At 29.2% G+C, this 17,369-nt stretch overlaps 4 protein-coding genes and 1 long non-coding RNA gene across 10 annotated transcripts; 2 read left to right on the top strand and 3 right to left on the bottom strand.

The window, feature by feature from the left end:
- Window positions 1–129: 129 nt before the first annotated feature.
- Window positions 130–1,303, bottom strand: LOC146721813 (uncharacterized). The gene is made up of 2 exons (XR_014925496.1): window positions 449–1,303; window positions 130–380 (listed from the first exon to the last, which is right to left on the bottom strand). It is a non-coding gene; the product is annotated as an uncharacterized LOC146721813 (long non-coding RNA).
- A 451-nt stretch (window positions 1,304–1,754) lies between these two features.
- On the bottom strand, window positions 1,755–4,566 carry LOC146721812 (uncharacterized). Of its 2 annotated transcripts, none has more exons than XM_085486222.1 (4): window positions 4,511–4,566; window positions 3,014–3,519; window positions 2,675–2,915; window positions 1,755–2,568 (listed from the first exon to the last, which is right to left on the bottom strand). In XM_085486222.1, the coding sequence occupies exons 1-4, from the start codon at window positions 4,536–4,538 to the stop codon at window positions 2,432–2,434; spliced, it is 912 nt and encodes a 303-aa protein (XP_085342348.1). In that variant the 5' UTR covers window positions 4,539–4,566; the 3' UTR covers window positions 1,755–2,431. The 2 variants fall into 2 exon arrangements, with proteins under 2 accessions (XP_085342348.1, XP_085342349.1); XM_085486223.1 differs by having other exon boundaries at window positions 2,518–2,579.
- Window positions 4,567–4,599: 33 nt separating this feature from the next.
- LOC146721811 (uncharacterized) lies at window positions 4,600–7,840 on the bottom strand. Of its 2 annotated transcripts, XM_085486225.1 has the most exons (4): window positions 6,344–7,839; window positions 5,725–5,973; window positions 5,299–5,475; window positions 4,600–4,664 (listed from the first exon to the last, which is right to left on the bottom strand). In XM_085486225.1, exons 2-3 carry the CDS (start codon window positions 5,966–5,968, stop codon window positions 5,324–5,326), a joined length of 396 nt encoding a protein of 131 aa, XP_085342351.1. In that variant the 5' UTR covers window positions 5,969–5,973; window positions 6,344–7,839; the 3' UTR covers window positions 4,600–4,664; window positions 5,299–5,323. The 2 variants fall into 2 exon arrangements, with proteins under 2 accessions (XP_085342351.1, XP_085342352.1); XM_085486226.1 differs by having other exon boundaries at window positions 5,725–7,840.
- LOC114943728 (uncharacterized) lies at window positions 5,564–11,521 on the top strand. 4 transcript variants are annotated; one of them, XM_085486221.1, is made up of 5 exons: window positions 5,564–7,477; window positions 7,979–8,086; window positions 8,242–8,737; window positions 8,837–9,012; window positions 9,987–11,521. In XM_085486221.1, the coding sequence occupies exons 1-5, from the start codon at window positions 7,115–7,117 to the stop codon at window positions 11,421–11,423; spliced, it is 2,580 nt and encodes an 859-aa protein (XP_085342347.1). In that variant the 5' UTR covers window positions 5,564–7,114; the 3' UTR covers window positions 11,424–11,521. The 4 variants fall into 4 exon arrangements, with proteins under 4 accessions (XP_085342347.1, XP_085342345.1, XP_085342346.1 ...); XM_085486219.1 differs by having other exon boundaries at window positions 5,567–6,923; window positions 7,079–7,477; window positions 8,242–9,012; XM_085486220.1 differs by having other exon boundaries at window positions 5,567–7,477; window positions 7,997–8,086; window positions 8,242–9,012.
- Window positions 11,522–12,740: 1,219 nt separating this feature from the next.
- On the top strand, window positions 12,741–15,001 carry REPTOR-BP (REPTOR-binding partner; the record flags this gene model as incomplete). The annotated part of the gene is made up of 2 exons (XM_029319416.2): window positions 12,741–12,893; window positions 14,510–15,001. Coding segments are annotated over 2 exons (261 nt in total), but the record flags the coding sequence as incomplete, so codon positions are not given.
- Between the last annotated feature and the right edge of the window lie 2,368 nt (window positions 15,002–17,369).

Genomic DNA, 17,369 nt, shown 5'->3' with positions numbered 1-17,369 from the left:
TTTTAAATTTGGCATTTGGTAATGATGAAATCAGAATTATATTTATATATTTTATAAATTAAACTTCGGCTCGTATACAATTAAAATATGTGATATAATAAAAGGCCAACTTAACGAGCTTATATGATATTAATTGAAAAATTTTTTTTATTAATTTACGTCATAATATACAAAAGTTAAGATAAACGTTTCGACTGTACGACAGTCTTTTTCAATATCCTGCTAATATGTCAAAAAATTAGTTTAGTCAGATCGACCTTATTATAAATACAACATTTATGAGATTATCATATGACGAACGCAGTACAAAATTCATGTTTGTTGGCTTGAGTTAGAGCGTCAGATTTATGTATGTCATGCTGTTATATTATGTAACGACACTGTGAACAAATTAATATATCCGCTCAAATATTACATTTTAGATTTTTAATAAATAGTATTAACTTACTTTTTTGTCACAAACATAACACTTTTTTTAAAAAATTATTTCTTTTTACTTAACATAATCACAGTGTGTACTTTTTTAAAAAACAAATCGATATCTGTATCTTACAATGTCGGCGCGCTGTATATATACCCAATTTTCAAGATGACGTAGACAATTTTTTTAGAATATCAAAATAAGAACCGTCAAGACGCTCGGTGTCCTTTTTTAGGTTGATACTGTTGTTTTCTTCTTTAATATATATCATTTCTGATATCAACCTTTTATAATAATTCTTTTCATAATCTAGGATTTTTGTGTCGTTCCAATTAAAATTGTGTGTAAATTTTACAATATGATCAGAAACCACCGAGTGCCTTGCTGAATCTAATCTAATATTATTTTTATATTTACTTACTCTTGTACCTAATTGTCTTTTCGTCTGTCCTACATATGTAGCATCACAATTATTACACGAAATCTTATATATGACCCCCGAATTATTTTGGAGCTTATCCCTGTCTTTTTGCGTTTTTATGACTCTGTTTAATTTCTTTAGACATCTGTATCCTACTGTTATATTTGATTTCTTTAATTCTGATGCTACTAGTTCCGAGATTCTTTCAATATATGGTATCGCTATGAATTTTTTATTATTGTCATTATTTATGATTTCGTTATTTATATCTTGAATCATTTCTTTGTTTAATCTATTGCGTCTTGACGGTTCTTATTTTGATATTCTAAAAAAATTGTCTACGTCATCTTAAAAATTGGGTATATATACAGCGCGCCGACATTGTAAGATACAGATATCGATTTGTTTTTTAAAAACGTACACATTGTGATTATGTTAAGTAAAAAAAAATAATTTTTTAAAAAAAGTGTTATGTTCGTGACAAAAAAGTAAGTTAATACTATTTATTAAAAATCTAAAATGTAATATTTGAGCGGATATATTAATTTGTTCACAGTGTCGTTACATAATATAACAGCATGACATACATAAATCTGACGCTCTAACTCAAGCCAACAAACATGAATTTTGTACTGCGTTCGTCATATGATAATCTCATAAATGTTGTATTTATAATAAGGTCGATATGACTAAATTAATTTTTTGACATATTAGCAGGAATTGAAAAAGACTGTCGTACAGTCGAAACGTTTATCTTAACTTTTGTATATTATGACGTAAATTAATAAAAAAAATTTTTCAATTAATATCATATAAGCTCGTTAAGTTGGCCTTTTATTATATCACATATCAGAATTATATTATTTTCATATAAATACACCCTAAAATATAAATATAATAATTTAATATATATTTATTAATATGTTATATTAATATATTGTTTCAGAAATATTGTTACATATACATATATTGTTTAAGTATATGTATAAATAATAGCAAATATCACAGAAGGTATCGCTATATTATATATATCTCTCTCGCCCGCCTCGCATTATTGCTCTTATATCTAATATATTAATCTCAAAAAATAAAAAGCTCTCTCATTTAATCTCAAAAAATAAAATTGATTATAGGCATCTTATATATTAATCTCAAAAAATAAAAAGAAAAAAACTCTCTTTTCATAAGTTACTACTATATATATATAACAGAAATAAAAATTATTTTCGCTAGATACGCTATACAGTTCGTTGTTCGATCCATTTAATGTACATACATTTTTCTGTTGATTTAAAACATTTATTTAGTTAACACACAAGAAGTGTTAAGTTCGTGACAGCTAACACACCTTCTGCATCAAATCAACAGAAAATAAATGTGTATGGTTCAAATGGAGGAACCGAACAAAATTTTCATCTATCAATTTTTAATTTTTTTTTACATCTTGTTTACGTAAAAACAAAAAATAATTGCACAAAAAACAGAGTAAATTAAACGTGCGTGTTCATTTTGATTCATGAAATCAAAATAATAAAAACGATATAATCTATAAAAACTTAGCTATATATATTATATATCCATCTTTTATCTTATGTTGATGATAATTTGGCCTCCTTTTTAAACGCTACCCCGTGAACTCTTTTGCTAATATAATGCAGCTTTTGCTTTATAGCTTCCTGCACGAGTTTTTCATCGTATCTCGATGGCATTTCTTTTGCTACATACTCTAAAAAAAAGCTTTTTAAATATACAGCTACTATTATAAATTATTTTTAAAAAAAGTAGTAGTAAATAAGAAGTAGTAAATGAAAGTATAAGTAGCAAATATTTACCATGTAAAGCTTTGACTCGAATTGGATCCAACTTCTGTTTCTGAAGTACATCATCTTTATGATTTGCGTGTAGGTTCGGTGTAGTGCCAGTCAGCGAAGAATTAGCCATTTCTTGTTCAGTAAAAATAAGAAGCATCACATCCTTCACAAATTTGGTTAATGATGCTTTTCGTGAACATTGAGCTAATTTTTCTTGTGACACTTCAATGCCGCCGATAAGAACAATGGATTTATTTAGTTTCTGTGAAAAAAAATATATGTGTATTATATGAATATAATTATGTAAACAATGGTATTAAATATTACTTAAAATTAATAAACAAATTCTAAATATCGTACCGAATCACTCAATTGTGAAAATAATGATCTGGAAACGGTTTTGCATTTCACTTGAATATTTTCCTCTATTCCAGTTTTTATTGATGATACAGTAACATCATCTTGGACATTGATATTTGTTTCTTTTGAACTCAGCAATTGTTTAGAATGATTATTCTTCTCTTTTCTTTGATTTCTTTCTTTTGGCACATCTTTGATTTCTTTCTCTTGATCAATGACAATAGCCATTTCCATATTGAAGTCATTTAGATCAGATGGAACATTTATATTTGTAGGATTAAGATCTTCGTCCACAGGATACTGTAGGTAGTAATTATTTGTGTGCGGATCAAGGCTAAATGGTTTTTCATTGGAAACATTATTAACTGATTCGATCTTATTATTTCTATCCTTTAAAGTTTTATTTAATGTAGAAATTTCACTTGTGAGTTTCGTGATAGCAATTTGTAAACTATCCATTTTCTGACCAAGTGGGTTTTCTAATTGCTTTTTTGAACTTGATAACACTGCAATATGAATTTCTTTGATTAATAAATAAAATTCGATATAAGTATTATATACTTTTAAAAGTAAATAATATATTAGAACATTTTCAAGAATCAAAACTATCGCAATGGAGATAAAAATATTTCGTAGCAAGAGAAAATATAAAAATAAATAATATATTAGAACATTTTCAAGAATCAAAACTATCAATGGAGAGAAAAATATTTCGCAGCGAAACAAAATATAAATATTTATTAAAGTAGGTATGATAGTTACATTTTTTAAAATTTTGTTTTCATTGCTGTTAAAAAAAAGTTTTATTTGTAAATAAATATTCTTTGAAATATTTTCTTTTTGTAAGTACAGGTGGACCGTATAGAGAGCATTTTACAAATAATAAAATATTTTACAAATAAGTGGACCGAGCTCTCATGCATTATAAAAACATTGATAAGTTAAAAATTTGTAATTCGTATGCACTTGGAGTAATATTTCAGTTTGTCACGATTGTTTTACTTAATAAATTAATTATTTTTTATTTTTTTGGTGTCGTTCTGTTCTTCTGATCTTCCTTTAAAGTGAAATACAACAAGAAATATTCATAAATATCACAAATGGCAAATTAAACAAATGATTAAACATCAATATTACTTTGACACTTTTATATCAATTTTATTGAACATGAATATGTTTTCTTTTTATAGTTAATTTTGTAGAAAAAAAATCAGGAAGGACAGAATCTACGCAAGAACAACTAGAAATTGATTAATTTATTAAGCCAAATAATAGTGATGAATCGAAATCGTTACTCCAATCGTTACTGCTTGCATAAGAATTGTTGTACATTTTTTAACTTTTTAATGTTTCCCCAATCTCAAATAAGCATGTCACACATATCGTGCAAAATTTTAACTTTGACTCTTTACTTATTGCCCAACAATCTATGCTGAAAGATACTGATTTCTTTTTCAATACAGCAACATTTAAATTCTTGATATTAATATCACTTACAATCGAGCTTTTCTATAGAATTAGTCATTATTGATTCATCCGAAGTGAAGGTCAAGTTTGCTATTCCCTCTTTCTTTCGATTAGCGATGAGAGTCTGCTTTACAGAAGTCTGAAAATGTTTTTTTGACTTTAACTTTTTTTGTATATTTTCCTTCTGTAAAAACAAATATAAAAATATATTATATCCACTGAATAATGACAATACTTATAGATTTATCAATACATATAGAATATGTTAAACTAGACAACATTTGCCATCGATGTTTCTGATTTTTTTTATATGTTAGGGCTCGAAAGCATATGATAAAAAATGATCCAAAAATTATTTTCAAATTTTTTAAATCAAAATCTCGAAATGTAATAAATCGAATCCTTTTTTAATTTTCACTATATTTGCCTATTTTTCTGCATGCGATAACCCTAAAGTGAAAAAAAACTTTTTCGCTCATTTAATAAAGAAAAAAATGTTTCCTTCAAAAAAGTTTTGTTTAAAAAAATTGACGAAATTTCGTTTAAGTACTTTAGTCTAAAATGAATCTTATTGATTCTTTCTTTTTCAGATTTTTTTGAGAATTAGAATTCATATACAGAAAATAAACAAATATAGAGAAAATTGAAAAAAATTTTATTTCTTCGTCAAGTTTGGCTCTATATATGTATATTTACATATTTTTTATATTTATATTTTGATTTATGAGTGATGGCATCCATCAATATATATATATATATATATATATATATATATGTATATATATATAAATATTTTTAACTAAAAAGTATATACTGGCCTTGCTATCTACAATACAAGCTGAACTATTTCTGACGATTCATTGTCACTTTCTTCACTACTAATAGTGCCGTCGGCTTTGCGTTTACTGACGTATTATATTTACGATTTTCTTTAACTGGAGTCATCGTTTCGTATTTTTCCAAATTATCGCATGCTTGACGCATTTCGTCCCATTCTTTAAAAAATTGTAAAGCATAAAGTTAAATTAATTATCGACATAGTTTTATGAAATATACTTGTTAAATTAATAAATAAGATTTCACAGAATAAATACAAACATTTAAACTACGATTTACCAGTTTACTTTTCCCAGATTTCCGGGTTATCGCCACATTTAAAATTGCGAAACATATATAGAAACAATTATAAATGTAGCAATAATATAACCTGGAAATCTGAAATAATTAAATAAATTTATACTTACTTCCAATTTGTAATAGTTTTGCCGGATAATAATTCGCTACTTTGTCTTTATTCGGCACTGGCCATTTGACGTTGACAGTTCTCTTTTCTAATATGATCTCTTTAAGATAAGCAATAGTATTTTCCTCCTTCTGTAACTCTACCGTTTCGTTCAAAATAATCCAATTCACCTCTCCAACCCCAATACGATTTTCTTCGAAGAATTCGAAGAGACCTGCCAATTTCTTTGGCCATGCTATTGGCATTTTATCTTTAAATGTAACAAATAATATAATAAGTAAAAATTTAAGGTTTTCCTGAGTGTCTGGTATATTTTCATTAGCATTATATAAAAATGATATTTAATAAAGGTGGACAAAATTTTGTGCAATATGTATACATATATGTGACAAGTATGGCCAAGTCTAAATTTCTCTTTTCCCGCGTCTTCTTTTTGCTTAGAGAAATTATCAATTATCTCAGACAGCATACATGCCTAAAATACATTCTGAAATAACAGAATGTCCTACAAAAGTCTTCACGATATCCTTTGGATGTCTTTTGATATGCATGCTGTGTGCTGTTAGGATATTATGATAGTGAAGAATATTTTCTTAATTCAGAAAATTGTTCTCATTTACCTTCTATTTGCCGCTTTTGGCGTAGCCTCTTATTTCCTTGATTAATTCCTCTGCAGCCCACGATCGTCTCGCAGAGATGATAATGGGCGTTGTTTTGCGTGATTTTCAGATCCGCTTCACAAATATAGTCTCCGTGTTCCGTGTGTCGCACTTTTGTATCACTTGTATCTTGTATCACTTCGTTCAATTTAACAAATAATCCGAAATTCTTCGTGGTTTTCACTTTTTATTACACTTTTCACCATAAATTTCGTCCTCGCTGGCTTACCTAATCTATACTCTGTACCGAAACCGCCGAACGAATATTGCTCAACCTGAACCGTGTGATTACGAAAAGATCGATTCTTGAATCGATTCTCTCAAGCCGGCTAAGAGCCAATAAGGCTGTGTTTCTTTTGGACGCTCATGCGCTGAAAGCATCTCTATCTTTGTTGTTCATCATACATCAAAAAAGAATAGAATGATGCTTTCAGCGCGTGAGCGGTCGAAAGGAATGCAGCCAAGACTGACACCGACTCGCGGCAAAATCAGCTGTGTTTATTAGATTTATTGTGTTTGTTGTCGATCGATCACGGAATGTGTAAGTATTTTAATTAATTCATATAATGTATAATAGTTTATTGACTGTAAAATGAAAAATACATAAATGTAACTTGAAAATTACATAAATTTAATTTGAAAATTATAATTATATATGTAAAAGTCCAATAATCTTTCAATTTTCAAAATTTAAAGGTTATGCAAAACAAGATAAATTAAAAATTGATATATATGGCTAATTACAATAAAAAACGATACTTGGCTTACTTATGGGCAGACGGTATTCCAATGCCCAAAAGAACTCGAGATCGTCGGCAAAGAAATGATGATAATGAAACGAATGATAATATTGATGATCAACATGCAGAAGATCAATTGCGTATTAATAATAATGAAATAATGAATCAAGAGCAAGCCGATATGTATGATGATGACAATTGTGAACTACGAGCTAACCAATTCGATAACTTTAATGTTGATGATGATAATAATGGTTACGACGATGACAATGATCGAGAGAATTTGGCAGATAATGATTATTATCGATTATCATTGGACAGTGATGATGATATTAGCGTCACAAGTGAACAGGCAGTATGTATTGTGTGATTTCTAGAAACCTATATGACATGGATAAAGCTAGATTCACACTATATTCGGTATGTTCCCCATACAGAATAAATAAAGGCCAAAAGATATCTTATAGATGTCTAAAAGACTCCGTTCTGCAAGCTTTTCATTTAATTTGAGAGAACAATTGAATATATTATACAATAATTTAATATTATACAATAAATTTAATACGAATCCATCAAAATAAACAATCAAATACTTGAATAACAGAACTAGTCTATGTCGAATCTAGCTTAATTTGGCAAAAATCACAAAAGCCTTAAATATTTTATATATGAATTATTGTATTGACAAGTATATAAAGTGTAAAAGCGATACACACACACATACATATACATATATTAATATATATATATATATATATATATATATATATATATACACATATATATTAATTATTAGGAGCTCTTGCACTGCAATATTACATACATAAAATATTTATAAAATGCATGTCTCATTCAGATAAATGAAATCATTCAGGAAAATGAAGCTGATTCTCATCAGCTTGCAGAAAATAATCGTTTTGATGACGAGATTCATGATGATAATGTCGATAATAATGATGATGAGGTATAATATATTTTAATTATATATTTTATCGACATGCTATAATAATCTATAAATAAGAGTAGAAATACTTAACAATATAGAGTATATCCATGACTATATATTTATATATGCATGACTATATAATTCTATTAATTGTTATAAAATTTATATTATAGGGGCAACAGAAATTGTATTGCGGAGCACGGATCACGAAGCGTGAAAGCGAATTTCTTATCATGTCTTTTTTTTTAAGATATTCTCTTCCAGATAGAAGTTGGAAAAACTTTTTAAAATTAATTGATTGCCATTTGCCAGAGTCAAAGTATTCTACGAAATATCGGTTTTTGAAAAGATTTCCAAAAACAAAAGACTTTGATAAGCATTATTATTGCGCAATATGTGAAGACTATTTGGAGATTCCAAATAATAATGAACAAGTATTGTGCACATGTGGAGCTGTAAATAATAAAAAAGAATTAGAGAAGAAGGAAAAATTTTTCCTTACAGGCAAAATATCTGAAAAATTGAAAGATATTTTAACTGATAAAAACGTCGTTAGTCATCTTCGCAAAAGTGAAGCTAGTGGAGTAACGTCAGGCAGAATATATAAAACGCTGCAAAGAAACGGAGTAATTGGAGAAAATGACATAACTCTGCAGTTCAATACCGACGGTGCGAATATTTTTAAGTCGTCAAGAAAATCACTCTGGCCAATACAAGTGGCGGTGAACGAGTTACCTTATCAAATCCGAAGAAGTAATATGATTTTAGCTGGACTTTGGGTTGGTGACGGTTCACCTCGAATGGATGTGTATTTCAAGCCCTTTATAAAAGAGATAACACAATTACACGAAGAGGGAATTATGTGTCCTATTCTTGAAAAGGGAAATGTCAACATCAAAGTTCATACTTTGATCGCAATTCTTGACTCCACTGCTAGACCGAAGGTTAATAATATTCAAATTTATCTATAATTATATAAACGCTCATATATGTATATACAGGTATGGCGCATTTCATTTTACATCGATGAAGATTTTCGAATTACCTCGTTGAAATTTCCCGTGATTTTTCATGTAATACTGTTATATAAAGTATCATTACTGAATTATTTTCAGATTTTTTAGTCCTTTCTTTGGTTCCAGAAATTTTAGAAAATTCAAGTGAAAACGATTGTTATTTGTTCAACTCGTAATGTCTTTTAAACTATTACAGATATAGAACCAAAATTGCTCAGAAAAAGATATTTTTAAGATGATATTAAGAAAAATTATGTTAATAATGTTTTCTTTACATAAATTAAAAATTATATTTAAAAATGGTTTTTTTTATGATCTTTCCCAAAATAAAAATTGCTTTTTTTTTTTACTGAAAATACGTTTATACTCAAAATATACAGGAAATAACAATTGGACCGTGATTTAGTAATAAAAAATTGAAGTCGCGCAAAAAAAATTTTACATATATTACTAGTAATATATGTAAAATTATTTTTGGATGCGCTATTTCAATTTTTTATTACTAAATCACAGTTCAAGTGTTATTTCCTGTATATTTTGAGTAACCGTATTTTCAGTAAAAAAAAATAAGCAATTTTTATTTTGGGAAAGATCATAAAGTATAATCTTTTAATATTATTTTTAATTATTTGTAAGCAAAAATTGTTAACATAAATTTTGTATAAATACCACCTTAAAGATTATAGTTTTATGAGTAATTTGTATTGTATGTTTTTTCGACTTTTTATATACTCTAAATATATTACAACTTAAACAAAATAAACAATTTTTTAATTTCAATATTTTAAAATTTCTAGAGCTTAATAAAGAACAAAAAATGAAAAAAATTCAGTATTTGTATTTCATATAGTTATTACATGAAAAAATTAAATATCTCAAAGATACATATAATACATTTGCAGATACAGGAATTTAACCAATTCAATGGCGAGGGTGGATGTCCATTTTGTCTCAATCTCGGAGAGACAATGGAAAAAGGACGTGGCTACATTCGCATTTACCGGCCATTTATTGGGACTCTTCGAACTTCCCAGCAAGTGTTGATTGACGCAGAAAATGCTATTAATCAAAATGAATCTGTCAATGGAGTAAAAGGATTTTCCCCATTATCAATAGTGCCTATTTTTGATGTTGTTCGGTCATATGTTCCGGACTACATGCATGCCAATCTTTTAGGAACAATACGAACCTTTTGCGAAATATGGTTTAATAGTACTTATCATAATCGACCGTGGTATATTGGTAACAAAAGAAATCAAGTAAACCAACGGCTTTTATCAATAAAACCACCTACGGAAATACGACGCACACCTTCGAGCATAGAAAAGCGAGCTTTATGGAAAGCTACGGACTGGCGAAATTTCGGGATGTACTACTCATTAGTAGTTTTACGCGGTATATTGCCAACTAAATACTATGAGCATTGGTTTTTGTTAGTCTTCACTTTGCGTTTACTATTAAAAGAGAACGTAACTAAAACTGATATTGACGAAGCTAAGTTAAGTATTCACAAATTTGTGGAACTAACGGAAACTTTATATGGGCCAGAATTTTTGTTATTTAATTTGCACCTCCATTTACATATGCCAAGATGTGTTAAAGATTGGGGTGCACTGTGGGATAGTTCGGTATTTATGTATGAACATGGCAATGGCATTCTAGTGCAACTTTTCCATGGTACAGGATCTGTTATATCTCAAATTTTTAAGCGTTATGAACTCACAAATTTCCTTCCAAAAACAGGTCCAACTGTTTTTAGTGCGAACACATTTACTCCAGCAATTGATCTGTTTGGACAGCTCGTTGGAGAGGAATATTTTGTTCAAAATGCGATAAGAGAAAACGAAGATTTGGTTCTATTTGGTAGTAGTAACGAGTTTGTTCTGACCCAAGAAACTTCACTGTTAATTGAGAACTTATTGGGGTATAATTTTATTAATCAAAATAACAAAATTCAGGTTTCTAGTTTCAAAAGATTTATCTGGAAACATACAATGTTTCACTCTACATCGTACGCGCGATTAACTAAAAGACTGAATTCCATTGTAAAATTATCAAATGAAAAAATACTCCAAATTGATCATTTATTGCGTATTCGCATTAATGAAGAAAAATATTTTGTTCTCATTGGTCAACAGCTAATACTGAATACTGGTGTAATAGTGGCCAATTACTCACCATTAAAAATATCCAGCTCTAAGTTTTTAAATGTAGTAAAAATAAGTAATGGCCGCGTTTTTTGTTGTATGGTTAATGATATATATGAAAAATGTCTTTGCATGAATATCAATGGTATAACGTATGTAAGCACATTAATTAATAAATCAGAAAAAGATTAGAATTAATAGATTTTTTTTAGATATTTTTATACAAATAAGGCTCATTGAATAAATATGTATCAAAGACATGTACAAATAAAATATATATTCAGTTATGCACGCACAATTATTATATATATATAATTGAATGTTTTATATTGCTATATATATATAATAATATGTATTATGTACACACTATATTCAATGGCAAAATATATCGTATACTCTACTGATACTCTACTCGAATGATTTTTATCTTCTAATATATACCGTATATATAAAACATAAAAATATATAGCAAAATATATTACACCACTACGAATGATATATTCCTATTGACATAAATTCACTGGCAAAATATATTACTACTGATCGAATAGTACTCCTATTGATGAGTATCCAATGGTAACTAATATATACTATTGATCGAATGATGTTCCTATTGACATAAATCGATGGCAAAATATATTACTACTCGATCGAATAGTACTCCTATTGATGAGTAACCAATGGTAACCAATATACTATTGATCGAATGATATTCTTATTGAGGTACATCCAATGGTAAAATATTTTATCACTGACCGAAGGATTTTCCTATTAAACACCTCAAATAGTAAAATCATTTATTAATGACAATGTTATTGAGTTTGTATGATTTTATCATTAGTTCAAATGATTTTACCATTAATCTGAATGATAATACCATTCACACTTTTCGCGACGGGAAGAACAAATCTTCAATCTTTGTTGCTAGTAAAAAATATAATGGTCTCAGAAAAAAAATGCAGAACTTTTATATAAAAAAGGAAACCTAAAAGTTCAATATCCGATCGGAATACATTGAAATCGACGATCTGATAAAAATTGGAGAATCGTGGAGTTCAATCGCAGAAGATTGGAAAATTGGAAGTTTCAAATTGCGCAACGCGCGTCCGCGATATCGTTTATATAAATTGTTCTGTTTTAGTCTCGCTTTTCATCGAACTCGATTTTGCTCGACACCTGATATGCGATACGTTTATTTTCCTCTTATGTTGGAACAAAATCATAGCTTATCGCGTCCGCCTTCGTAAAAGTTTCCGCTGTTCGGTCGCATATGCCGCGGCATTACCATGCGTCTTGCGCGTTCTGCGACATTATTAAATCGTGAATTCTTGTAGAGCTCGTGATATATATCTGCCACTTGGCCTGCCATTACGTTACAACCTGACGCCGAAAACCAGAGAAATTTATGCCCGGCGCAAATTCCGTTGAAACTTTAGTCGCACCGGTCTCGGGGATCGGCCCGCGCTTTGCATGTATTGATTCCTCGTATTAATATGAATCCGCGTTTCCTTACCTCGATCTGTTTGCTCTTCTGTTGCAGAACGAAGCCGGCAGAGTGCGAGGGAGTGTCGCGCTCGTAAGAAGCTGAGGTATCAATACCTGGAGGAGCTCGTAGCCGATCGTGAGAAAGCAGTGATTGCCCTTCGAAAGGAGCTCGAGATGGTGAGTCGTATTTTTTTTCTCGAGCCTTAACCGAATGAACGAATAAAATCTGGAAAATTCTTAGAAAAGAATCCAGAATAGAAATAAATTATTTTCTCTCTAGAAATATTATATTATTTATTCATATAAATGAGATATATGAATCAAATTCTTGAATAAATTTTAGCCAATATTGCTAAATTTATTAATAACACTTTAAGGTAATAAAAATAAAAGAATAGAAAACAATATTTATTTGCGATATAAAAATTTTTCTCTTTTTTTGTGGAGAAAAAGATATATGCTTCAAAATTTTTTGAATTAGTTATATTTCAAACATTACAAAGCAAAGCTAATTCTTCGGAAGCTGGAAGTACCTAGTAACTTCTTCTTTTCCATCATCTTTCTCATCACCTTCCTTAACCTTCTCTCGAACTGGAAATTAAGTTACTCAGAGAAGTGTAAAGTTCTAGCGAAATACAAAGGGTCTCTCTTTAAGCAATACGACTAGGAATATCATTTGCGTCTGCATTACTTCTGCAGAGAAACATTTATTAGAATTATTGAAGTTATAAAATTATTCACATTAAGTTCATTGATTGATCAACAATGAATTTTTAATTTTATGGATGCTTGCGAACGAAATTTTTTGCAAATTTTTTTTGCAAGTAATTTTATATATAAATTGATATTTTATTTGTATTTGTATTGTGCTAATACTTGATAAATACACGGAAAAAAATTAACCACTATAGCTAAATTTTGTCCCTATATTACAAACTGAAATTTAGTCATTATGTCTATTTTAACTATAGTAATATTTTTTAGCTAGAGCTTAACAAATAATTCTATAGTTAAAAAATATTAGCTATTATAGCTAAAATTTAAGCATAATAACTATTTTTTATGTGTAATATAGGAATAGCTAAAATTTAGCTGTGGTTGATAATTTTTTTCGTGTATGAATTTAAATATTTTTTTTTAATTAAAATGCGGCGGAATATGATAAAGGCAAAAACCTTGTTTCTAAAACGCTTCAAATTATGAAATCGGATTATATCAATTTACACTAAAAAAAAAATTGTTAATTTGACTAAATCTTTCAACTAAATTACTATTTTGTTAATTGAACATATATTAGTATTTAAGTCAAATATATATACGTTTTGTTATACATTTAATATATTATATTTAATTTAAGTATTTTTACATGTTCAATTAACAAAGTAATATTTAGTTGAAAGGTTGAGTCAAGCAAACAAATTTTTGTGCTGTGTATTGATTATTGATTGGTACCGAATTTGTTCTTTGTTTTTCGTCGATTGAGACGCTCGTTAACGAAGTGCTCTGAAAATATTTGACATCGATATCTGATGTCTGATATAGAAGCTTGTATCGTTTCATCGAAAGTTCTTATATCGACAAAGCCGCGAGTATTGCAAGTGGAAGAACAGTTGAAAAGTTCCGACAAGACTGCGCTCCTGTCCGTGTCCGTCCACGAAGTCATTTTCAAATCCTTCCGATTTCTTCCTCGATCTCCAGCATACAACAGGGCTAGTACGTACATCGAATGAGATTCGACTGAAATGGAGCTTATACGTTACTTTTACACATCACCATTTGTTATCTTTCTGCAGTATCGTCAGTGGACGCAAGAATTGGACTCCGGACAAGTCCCCGAAGGACTACAGGCGATGTTGGAGGAATTCGGCTCGATGAAACGCGAACAGTCCGGCAGCAACTAAGCTGAGGCAAGGAGGCAAGGAGGAAGTGACGTCCAGCAGTTTATGTTGTTACTTCTGTCGAAATATCTCCCTCCCGCGTAGTCGAGCTTATTTTCCGTCTTCTCTTCCTTTCTCTTTCTCTTTCACGATTCTTCGAGGCAATAAGGAATAATTGGCTTGTAATTTGAAATTTTCTCTTTACTGTCCTATTCTCCTATTCGATCTCTTAAAGAAATTGCGAATGTAGTCGATACTTCGGTTTTTTTCGAGATTTTTTCGTTTTCACTAGACTAAAGGAATTCTGCCTGCTATTTTTCTCTCGATTGTCTCACGAAAGGTGGAATCGTTTTCGATTACCTCGTTACCTCATGTGTTACTTTTTTTATGTACGTACGTTTTGTTATCGTCATCGTCGTGACTCGTTGACACATATTTTTTATGCTTGTTGATTAAGGACATTGAACGGTCGATTATCTACGGCCTCACGCTTGAAATATACCTCCCTCATTGTACGATTGTTGCGGTGTAAGAACGTATAGATATATCGCTGTTATTGTACGCCTCGAAGGAAAAAAAAACAATCGTTGTGTATCATACAAAGTCTATTCAGTATTGTCTGTTTAAAGAGCGTCGTTGCGGGAGCTTCTCGTTAACTGTTTGCCAATTTGTTTAAACTGTACTGATACACGGTATTCTTGTACTGTGAGAAATTATCATTTTGTACAAGTCAGCGCCATAACAAAAGTTAATTCGTATATGTGTGCACGGAAGAGTCTAATTATCGAATAAAACCGATATTTTTCGATTAAAATTATTCTCTTATTGACATTTATTGTTCCCTATTTTTACACTGATTTTTATATAAGAAAACATCATACACTGAAAAAAATTGTTAACTTGACTGTTTTTAATTAATAAAATAATATTTATAAATAATATAAATAAATTTAATTAAATATTATTTTATTAATTAAAAACAGAAATATTTTAATTAAATATAACACATTAAATATAACAAAACGTATATTTTACTTAAATACTAATATATGTTCAATTAACAAAATTTAGTTGAACGGTCAAGTTAACAAATTTTTCCAATGTAGAAACGTTAAAATTTTTTTTAATTTTCTTGCTTGACAATGCAGCATTTCTGCCACGCAAGAATTTCCGATCGAATAAAAATGCGATTTTTTTTAGATCTCGTACAAGAAACGTATATCCGTCGACGTTGTTTCGAATTTTAGATACCGCGATTTCGCGATGCGCTTTTGCGCGATGAAAATTTGCATATTTTGACATGAAATATGTTGGGCCATGAAATCTTTGCTGCTGCCATTGGCATAGATTGCAATGCACAGATGCATATCAGCTCTTGCATTCAATCTGTATCATTCGGTAGCTTGTTGAAAAGAAGAAAAAATTGATAGATCCAATATTGTTGTTATCGCGATAGCGTTCAGAAATTTCAAACGAATTTTGTTACACAATTTGGCTTTGAGCTTTAAACAGCTCGAACAATATTTATGAGTTTAATGTGTAATAATGATTTATGATCATAGTAATGTTATATAAGGTGATATTGATTGAATTTAATGTCATGAATAAGAGTTTATAATTTGATACAATAATTTAATGACATTTTATTCTCAAATGAGAATTACTGTTTTTTGACCACTTGGCGTGATAAGCGTGAATATCAAACAGATTTATTAAAATATTTAAATTTAATTTTCTGCATTTAACTTTATATTGACAGTGTTAAAATTTAATGACATTTTTTTTATTCTTGAGTGGATTATTGTTTTTTTTATCACTTGACAATGTATGGAAGAGTGATATGCGTGAGTATCAGATCGATTTATTCAAATATTTAGCTTTATGTCGCTATTGCTGAAAATATTTTGAAGTGATGTATTTGTGCGAGATTTGATTTCCTGTTTTCAAAAGCTGGTATTGATACGAACGAAATAACACGATAACAAAATAATAACAAAATAACAGATAACGCGAAAAATGTGATGATTATATTGATGCGTATAGGTTGAATAGACAATTTTTTTTGTTCAAATATATCGTCTATAAAAATTATCACTTTATCATAATGCACATAGGATCAAACTATGTTTTTTTTTTTTTTTTATTAAAAAGGGAATATCGCTTTGGTTAAATTTCTTTCACACGCGAACATTGCTTCATAGGAAAATCTTGCTAGGGTATATAAAATGATAAAAAAAGAAAATGCATCTCCTTTTTCTCGCCATAAGCGAAATAAATCAGCGTGTTAAGCGGAGTGTAAGTTGAAATATTGCCTCGTAAATATCAAATTGTACTAAAGTACCGAGTAAAGAACCGAGTGGGTTCGCATTGTTATTAAGCATGCTGCGCAGTGTATAATACACTTTCCAACGTGACGGCCTTTGTCTCCGAAGGTGATATATTTTAGACGGTAATTCGAAATAACCAACTTTTCGTATAAGAGTTTATTATACGAATCAATTCTGTTCAGTAAATATATCAAATAATATTAATGAAACACGTAACACATTAGCAATATTCATTGCATTAAAATTTTTATGAAAGATAATTTTAAAATATTTTTTTATAATTAAAAACATATTTCGAGAGAAAAATTTGATCCAACAGCATTAAATATATAAATTACGAAATATAATTAGCTATATGTATATGTACATTTTATTAGTAAAAATGCAGAGTTAATTAATACACAATTGAAGTAACTTTTTTTACGTGAATAATTGCTATAATAATTGCC

Source organism: Nylanderia fulva, unplaced genomic scaffold, assembly GCF_048542155.1.
Source record: "Nylanderia fulva isolate GAGA-0341 unplaced genomic scaffold, ASM4854215v1 Scaffold41, whole genome shotgun sequence".
Classification (NCBI taxonomy): Eukaryota; Metazoa; Arthropoda; class Insecta; order Hymenoptera; family Formicidae; genus Nylanderia; species Nylanderia fulva.
The sequence above is the reverse complement of the archived record's forward strand: the minus strand, read 5'-3'. Positions and strand labels throughout refer to the sequence as shown.